Genomic DNA, 9,648 nt, shown 5'->3' with positions numbered 1-9,648 from the left:
TATAGTTATGTACTCTAAAATAAATTAAAATATGATTTGTATTATTAAAAGTATTAATAATAATAATAATAATATTAAAACAAATAATATTATCATAATTTATGATTTCCAGACCCACAATCCCCTGTGACAACGGAAAGAACCTATGCTACCAACAGGCCGGATGACTCTTCTCATGTTACTGCAGTAGAAACAGGTGATTTGTTTCTGTTATTTTGAGACAGCTCAGCTAATTAATTTGTGTCAGTAAAATGCTTACTTCATTTTCCAATAAGAGCTGCAGCATGCAGTAAATATTCCCTTAATATACAGTATCTGTCAGCCTAAAGGAATCACGAAGCGTGGGCTGTTTCCTAGAGCAGTAATTAAAGCTGTGATAGTGGCTGATCATTTATTAATTATCAATATGCCTAACCCCTCTCCCCCAAAAACAAAACAAAACCTGTGGCATGTAATACTCAACAGGGTGGAAAAATAGAGCTTTCATATTTTTCTGTTATTTTCTAGGATTAATGCCAAATTTAATCTACGTCATTATACCGACCATCCCTTTGCTGCTGCTGATACTGGTGGCTTTCGGAACCTGCTGTTTTCAAATGCTACATAAAAGGTAAACATTGCCAATATATTTAAAGAGGTTTTCTATTGTCAGAGATAGTGGAAACTACCCCCCACTGCTAATTAAAAACAGGGTTGTTTTGCTGGGAAGTCCCGCATATCAGAGCACTGCCATTGATGCTCAGCAGCACTTGTCAGCTCTCTTTCCCTTTGTCTTTTTGACTTCACAGCTCGCCTCGGCACTGGTTTCCAATGTGGGATGTGCCACACAGGTGCCATCCGTGCTCGAAACCCTTTGAAAAGCAATGGGTTTCTCAGAGCAGCTGAAATAAACTGATCAACTGAGAAATAAGTACTTATTTCCTATGCTGCTTATCACCATTTAGTGGCCATCATATATTTTTACAACACACTTCATTCAGACTGGGAAAAAAGATATTACAGGAGTACTATGAGGTGAGTGAAAATCACTCATCCTCATAGTTCGATCCGATGTGTGACATGAAGCTGTTACACGTTGGCTCGATCATGTGACTGTCACTCACGGCTCCCTGCAGGGATTCCCCCCTCCCCTCTCCGATCCTCCAGCGTTGACTGGAGGAACGGACGGGGGTGGGGGTGGGCACAGCTGGCTCTGCCTCTAGATAGGCAGAGCCAGCTGTCACTCACGCAGCTGGGTGGATCTCGACAGTAATGTCAGGATCCTTCCCGGTTGCGGCGGTCTCAGTATACCGTGAGCTGCTAGTGTATGTCCTCCCGTGACCCTTAAGAGAACTATGGAAAAACACTTACCCCATAGTTCTCTTTTAAGAACATTCATTTTTTTTGGCATTATTCATCCAAAATGAATGTTCACATATATTCACAGGGTGAAGGGCCCTGCAATTTGTTTCATAAATAGACGCGTGAGTAGAGGTGCACCGAAAGGAAAATATAAAAACCGAAACGAAACCAAAATGAAAAAAAAGTCAGGCTGAAACCGAAACCGAAAATGTTTTTTATTCTAACTTTTTCAAATATTTTATTTTTATTTACTTATTATAAACTTTTTAATTTTATTTGTATATATTTATTCATTTTTATTAAATATTTTTTTTATTTTTTACTTTACTTTTAGGGGCTTCGGGGAAATATTAGGGATCTAAACAGACCCCTAATATTTTCCTTTTAAAATAGAAAAAGAGACTGAGGACACAGAGTGAGGGTACCTGACATCACTACTAGAAGTGTGAAATGCCAAATAGGCAAAAGAGACTTCAGCACTGAGACGGAGGAGAGGCAAGAAACACAGGCCACCAGAGAGTTGAGCATACTGTGTCTTCTATTGCAGAGGACCAGTGATTTCCAATTACAATGCAGTGCTCGGGCCCTAAGTGGCCAATCACCAAGCCCAAGCACTGTCATGTGACAAAGAGGAGTGACAGCTTCATTTTAAGTAAAATCTGATTAGTTGCTGTAGGTTACTGCACTTTGCAATAGATTGCTAGCTTTAGTCACCACAATTTTGATCCGGCATTGTTATGTCTGGGTGCATACTGCTTCGGCGCACAAAGTATCCTCCAGATAAATTAGTTATCCAGTTGTTAGTTCTGGTGATAGTAAAGTTTTTTTGAGTTCATTTGGTTTACAGTTAGGTTAGAGTTGTATATTTTTTGCGGCAGAGCAGCTTTATCTCTTGAGAAGGAATTTTAATTGTATTAGTGTTCCTCATGTAATATTTGGTCTTATTAGTGCCCACAGCTAACAAGTAGGCATATTTTGGCACAAAAACAGGTTCAGGTTAGATTTATCCAAGTTCCATAATTATTAGGAGCCATTAACCAGCTTCACCTTAATTCTTCATCGTAATGCCTACAATACCATTCACTAAAATAAAAAAAAAACTTTCCAAAATGTTGGCATGATGAATACTCTTAATTTCACTCATCCATAGTCATAAGGAGGTAACGTTCTTGTCAAAAGCACCCTTGAAGGAACTTAGAAGCCTCTCCAACTGTTACCAAATGTACGCTGAATGCACTTCTTTATGTATGCCCGTTCAATGGTCAGATTTATGGCCACCCAACTTCTCCATTAAAGGTAGTATGGGGTCCTGTTTTTGGCTGCGAGTGCTTTGTAAACTTAAACACAATTTTGGAAGCATACCAGCAAACTTTGCGAGAGGGGAAAGAGATACACATTATAGAACAACGCTCCCGCCATGCCTCCAATAACACCATGACGATTATTGTGCAAAAAATAACTGGTTTAACCCAATTTTGCTTTTCTTCATAACTACTTTTCCTTTATTTTAGCTTTTAAAAATAACACATTGAATAACTTAAAGGCTAGTTTAAAGGTCTAGTGCAGAAAAACACTTTTGATTATTCAATAATCATTTTTTATAGGGATCTTTACACTGGGCCAAAAAGAGGGACAACTGAGTGGGAAAGGGGGGCAGAGGGATTTGGTTCCAAATGAGGGACAGTTGGAAGCTATGCTAGAAGCTATCTTGTTTTGCTGTAACCTATTGGAATAGAACACTACTGACAGCTCATGTTCATATTATAGGAGTGAACAGTTCCAATCATAATGATGTCTACAATTCGTAAGCTAATTCTCTTGTTTGTTGAAACATAACTACCCTCTTGTTGACAGCAAAGAACGAACAAAGACCAGTCCCACCCAGTCTACCTTGTGGATTTCAAAAGCCCCAAGGAATGAGATCAACATGGAGGTATAAATATAACAATGACTTGTATCACCATAATGCAAGAAACAAAAAATATATCCCAATGTATTTTCTGCATCAGTAAACTTTAAAGCATTGGCTTGGAATGACTTTCTATCTCGGCATCAGTATTCCGTTCAGCAAGAAGAACTAACGGCTCCCCCTTGAGGCACATTTTAAGAACACTTTTATAATACTCATGTTTCATTCATAAGCAAACTGGAATCCTTGTCTTGCTACATTAGAAAAAAAAAGCCCCGACAATCTATTGCTTTTTTTGCCGTTTGAAACTGTTCCGTTATCATGCAATTGAGGGAATGGACAATTCCTTTTCAGATTTATACTGAGAGATGTTATGTATGTTTGACATTGTTTGCAATAAGGGTGTTTGATTTAGTATTTTATTTCCCTTCCATATTGTTCTTTTTTTTTTACTTGCATTAAAGTGTATTGCTATGAATGTGTATTGTTAAAAAATAATTTATCTTTGCATAAAGGTTTGATAGAAAAAAAGATGATTCTGTTATGGTTTCCTGACTGTCGTTATTACGTTATTCTATCTTAAGATAGATTGAAGACAGAATGCACATATGCTGATAAAATATGTTGCAGAGTCTTGGAAGGTTTGTGGTACTTATAAAGGCAAATAACATCTGCAGATAAATGTATTGCTGCTGTAATCATGTATCTTTTTTATGCTTCTATATCTATAGATGTGTCCTGTCTTTTTGTTAAAGGGGCATATGAACTACAGCCACACTTTGAGTTTATTGGTAAGGGTTAAAGTGAAGGTTTGTTATCCTATAGGGAACATAAAGAAATATAAATTGTGCCTTAGCAGTACCTTGGGTGATTTAGCCTTTGTCTTTAATTCCTCCTGAAAAATAGTAGTGTACTTCCTGTGTCTTAAATCAGATAGCTGTATATCTGCAGCGTAATATCATCTAAGGCACTGCAGCTTTTTACTGCTAGTCTAATCATGAGATTAGTAGTGAGATTTTGTGATCTCACCACTGTGCTGCTCACTGCTCTACATGCTGAAGAAAAATCTCTACCAGAGGACCTGTAGGGATCTTCCTGCTTTTCCTTCTTCCATAATGGATCCCTGATATATAAACCTTTCCTACTGCTCCTTCAATGCATGAATATTCCACCATCAATCATATGATTACCATTCATCGAGTCGTTGGGGGAAGGCCTGAGGAAGCAAAAACCTGCTACTCTACCAGGATGGCCACCTGCACATAGAAACAAAGTGCAGAACAAGGCATGGTAAGTCAGTAAAAGTGAAAATATTATGTTGCAGGAAGCCCACAATCAATGCTGAAATACTAGTTCTGGGCCCTCTGCTTTCCTTTTTTTTGGGCACAGCTTACACAGTTCATGTCCTCATTGATAGTCTGTTCAGAGATGTGTATTTCACTCATTATTACACCTTGCCTTGCTGAGAGTGGTGGCATGCAATTACGTAGTGCAGGTCTTTACAGCCCTCCACATTACTGTGAATTACAAGACTTACTGTATATCCTGTTAGTCATGCACCAGCAGTGATTCACTCCAGTAATGTAATATAATACACTCCCCAGACATAGAAGTGGGATCCTGCAACAAGACATGGCAATCTGTAGACAGATGCATGTCATACTGTGGGCAGCAGTAGACAGCTCTAGGATTCTAGGCATAGATTACATGCATCCTGGTCAGTTTGAGTTTATCTCTCTATTCTGACTCCGATTGTTATATTAGCGATATATTAGCGATTTATACCTTGCTAAGACCTCTATGCCTGGCATGTATAATCAGATATAATCACAGTGGACAATCCTTATCAGATAGCTCAATGTACCAAATACCTTTTCATCCACATGCTTTATTTGAATGCAGGTTACAGCAGACAACAGGATACAGCAGATGAATGAACAGATGGTATTTGAAGGTCAGAGATGGTAATGTTTCCAAGCATGCAAGCAGATTAATGTGTGTCCATGTTACTGTCAGCCATTTTGATGCCAAAAGGCTGCACGTCATGAAGAAGGGCGGAACAGTACACACAAGGGGAGGGAATGCATAAAAACATGATGCAATAACCAGAATGCCCACAAGATGGCAGTATAATATCCAGCTATACAATACCAATGAGCAAATGGCTTAAGGAAAGTAAACTATATCAATTCTCACTTCACATTTGTATGAATAATAACCATGACTATGAATTGTGTCATATTTTTATGACTGTGTAACAGCACACTCTCATTTAACGACCTTCAACAAAATACTGCATAATTGTACATAGAAAAGCCACCAAATGTTTTTGAGTAACAGAAGTTCTTTATATTTCCTGAGTACTTCTAGCATTTTATAGATACTCATTATTCACATATGAGGACTGATTTTTAAAGGGTTCACCCTGGGCCAACTCCATTTGCGTGACCTTACTGCTGCTAGATGGCAGGAGGAGCATAGGATGTAAGGGGAGATTAGCCCTTTGGGTGCACAGATCACTATAAGAACCTGCCAGAAGTTCAGACTCTTCCCTACTTTATCCCAATTGTTTTTTTTAAAACAAACTTTTGGCTGAAGTTTCAAGTGTCTCTTCCCAGGACATTGTTAAAAAGATTCATACAAAAAGGCAAGTTGTAAGACAAACAAAGCCCAGTGTTAGCTCCTTAGCTGGAGACCTATTGCGCATTATAGCTGCAAACCTTTGCGTTGCTTTTGGATGTCTGACATTCAGCAATTATAAGAATGCCCAAGTTAAATACTCCTACACACTTCAGCAAACATACTTCCCAGAGAGTCATAACTCAAGTCCACCTATCAGAAATGAAAGAAATATGGTGTGCAGACAAAAGGTCAGGAGCTACACCAATTGAATTCAAAGCCCAAATAATCTGTCAAATGATGTTTCATCTTTGGCCTGGATACCAGACACCAGTATTGTGGCCTGGCCTGTGAAAGGAGCATCCACAAGCATCTCCTTATTCTTGCAGGTGATGTTATTATGAACATTTGAATTCCATTAGTTATACATAGCAGGCTTCTCTTGTGTCTGTATTTGTGTAAAGTCTGTTAAGCCGATTGGGAGAAGTATTTCCAGGGAGAAAGACAACAGGAGGAATATTGATTACGGATAAACCAGGAGGGCTGGGGATTTATGCATTTACTTTTCGTTTCAAATTTCAATTGAACGCTGCTAGAAACTGAGAAAATGAAAGAAGCTCATTAAGCTTTCATATTTGGAAGGCGCTTTGTACATGATAAATGATTTCATATCAATAATGCAGTCATTTCCATATATTTGTACATCCACTAGGAGGGCTTAATCCCAGGAATGTCATAACATTGATGTATAGAGTAGGGATAAGTCAGAAGTGTTCCACTATTTGTGCAGCTGCAGGCTGCAACGCTAAAGCTGATCCCGCCATTGCCACACTCCTATAGTAGATCTCAGCATCTCACCATGGCGCCCAGACCTGAATGTATAGACACTTGGAACATTATAGACAATGCTTTGATGCTTGAGCTTGTGGCTAAGCTATGCCTTATCCGTCTACCAAGGTTTGCATGCCCTCCTAACTCTCTAATTATAGAAACCCATACCAGTGATGCAGGTGCTTGCATTATTTTAGCTTGCACTCTGTATTTCGGCACATTAATTCTCAGCTAGACCTGTCCTATTAATTACAGGTATTTATATAGAGTGGACAATTTACACAGCACTTTACATAGTGCACATTCACATCAGTCCCTGCTGTCAAGAAGCTTACAATCTAAGGTCCATTTTGCACACACATAAAGGCCAATTTAGACAGGAGCCAATTAACATTCCAGCATGATTTTGGAGTGTGGGCGGAAATCGGAATACATGGAAGAAACCCACGCAAGCACAGGGAGAACATTTAAATTCCATGCAGATAGTGTCCTGACCAGGATACAAACAGGGGACCCCATTGCTATAAGGAAGAAGTGCTAACTACTAAGCCACTGTGCTGCTTCCACATGGGGAATTCACTTCATTAATTTTATATTACTGAGTATGTAATAAGGCTGGGGGAAGTAAAGTCTTGCCAATATAGGGTGTCAGTGATTGATTCTGCCAATTAGTAAACGCTGACAAAGAAGACATCAGTTTTTGGATGCATGCTTTAGGAACAGGTTGAATTTGATGGATTTTGTGTCTTCTCAACTGTATTAAACATGTAACTGTGTTTCTTTATATGCTCACCTCAGATAAAACACATAGGGGTGTATTACTAAAACGTTCGCAGAGCCACTCGCTCTGTGAAAATCTGAGATTTACATATTTTTTCACACCGCTAAATGGAGCTGAAGAGCATAGCAGTTTCCTATGCTCCACGGCTCTATCTAGCAGCTATAATGTAGTGCAAATGTAAAAGTCAGACTTTTGCAGAATCAGCAGCTCTGAGAGCATTTTAGAAATACACCCTATAATGTATGAAGTGAAGGTAAAGCTAGCCATACACAATTAGATTTCTCTTGTTCAACACACAGGGCTAAACAGTGAGGATAGGGGAATCTGCTTTGCTATTGTATTCAGATAGCTGTAGCACTCATGGCTATGTGAATACCCGAATAGTGACTGCATCTGATAAAATGGCACTGGCTCATTCGACTTCAAATCAACCCTTTTTTTGAGCCAGATAGTGCCTACATGGCCACCCACAGCTTTAATTTTGGTAAACTCAGAAGGAATCAAATTAAATTTGATGGTATGGTCCTTTGCCCTGCGAATGTGCATGCATGTTCATTTTAAGTAAAAAATGCCCCCCAATTTTTTTTTTTTATAATATCGTTTTTTCCAAGTTCGAATGAAGAGCATTGTTATAACATTTTATGGCCACTAGATGGAGCTAAGGAGCCCAGGAAATAAATACTTATTTACTATGCTAATATGCTCCATCTAGTGCCCATAGTGTATTATTTAAACACACTATATTCAAACTGTATATATTAAGAACATTTGTTTTTGGCATGATTTTCCCAAAATTAACATTGACAGATATTCGTAGGGTGAAGGTCCCTGCAAATTGTTTATAAATAGACCTGTAAGTGTAATATATTTCATTCTTTGTAGAGAAGGTTTAAATATTGGCTCTAACTACAGGTTGAATGCATTGGTCAGTCCATAAACTTTTATTTTCCTTTAGTTTTTATCTAAGACCCAAAATGAATGATACGTCCTGGACCTATGGCAGGAGACTTGGCCCTTTCCAGCAGCAAATAAGTTGGATAGCTGTCTTCTACTTGCATGTTTTGCCTTTCCGTTACACTACATATTTCTTACATCTAATTGTTAAATAATTTTTTGTGACACTAAACCCTTGCAAAATGCAATAGAACTTTTTTTAGTAGCCTGAGAAGAAGATATTTGGAGAGTAACAGGAGAAAGCATCTCAGTGTGCTGAGAATGTTTATCTCAGCAAAAACATCAATTGAGTTTCTCTACAGGTCTTACCTAGCCCACAAATCAACCCTCTACACTGAGACTGAGGCATTATAGAGAGCATCTGGTACACATATGGCAGCGTGGTTCAAATGCCCTGGCTCTGTAGAAATACCAACAACACCCTACTTTTGTATAGGTGTAGCCACCTTGCCCTTAGTGGAGTGACTCCTTGAATTTAGTTTTGCTGGACTGTATCCAGTCTAGCTAATTTGATAGTCTGCACTCATTTGGTTTCTCCTAAGCTCTCTGTTTTCTATTGTTGGTATTAAGTTATCTGCTGGCTGTGACCTGGCAATAGAGCCGAACATCCAATAATAGCTATGAATTGGTTTGTCTCCCTAGCCAATCACTAGGAGGTTCATGACCAGTGGTGCATGCGGGGGGAGGACATAAATATTTGGGGCTGACCTTGGGAGTGTCTCTTTTTCCCCCGGGCCTCCTGCCTGGGGGAGGGTGCTTGAAGTGTGTGCTGTGTGACTATGCGTCTGTAGTCCTTTCCCCTCTTTCCGATATGAGCTGTCAAAGGAAAAAAAACCTTTGAAAAATCCTTGGCGCCCAAATTTACATTCGCATCCCACAACCAGGTAAGGTGAAATGTCAGCCCACCCTGCCTTTGAATTGCTCTACAAGCTTCTAATGGTCAGGGGATGCTACATAATCCATCCTTTAAACTGCAATAGATCCAGCCCTCATGCTCTCTGATGGTGCTGGCTACAACTGTCCATCCTCACCTGCAGGATACCATAACATTAAAGCCACTCTACACTAAAATCCTAACACTAGTCACTTCATTTCCATCATAAGGTGCGATTTTCCACCACTTGTATGTTCCAGATGCTGTATATTGTGTCCAGAATTAACCATTGCACTCTAAGCAGAGACCATGCCACCTCCTACATATCTAGCACTTGGT

General features: G+C 39.1%; 1 protein-coding gene across 2 annotated transcripts in view; it reads left to right on the top strand.

The window, feature by feature from the left end:
• CHODL (chondrolectin) overlaps positions 1-3,522 on the top strand; it is a 69,801-nt gene extending 66,279 nt beyond the window's left edge. For both annotated transcript variants that reach the window (XM_018569841.1, XM_018569840.1), the window contains 3 exons: positions 113-196; positions 508-610; positions 3,196-3,522. In XM_018569841.1, coding sequence (XP_018425343.1) covers positions 113-196; positions 508-610; positions 3,196-3,280 — 272 coding nt within the window. In that variant the 3' untranslated portion in view covers positions 3,281-3,522. The remainder of the gene's footprint in view (positions 1-112; positions 197-507; positions 611-3,195) is intronic.
• The last annotated feature ends 6,126 nt before the right edge of the window (positions 3,523-9,648 follow it).

The sequence above is a fragment of the Nanorana parkeri genome, unplaced genomic scaffold (genome assembly GCF_000935625.1).
Source record: "Nanorana parkeri isolate BGI_ZX_2015 unplaced genomic scaffold, ASM93562v1 scaffold1408, whole genome shotgun sequence".
Lineage (NCBI taxonomy): Eukaryota > Metazoa > Chordata > Amphibia > Anura > Dicroglossidae > Nanorana > Nanorana parkeri.
This window is presented reverse-complemented; position numbering and strand designations above follow the sequence as displayed.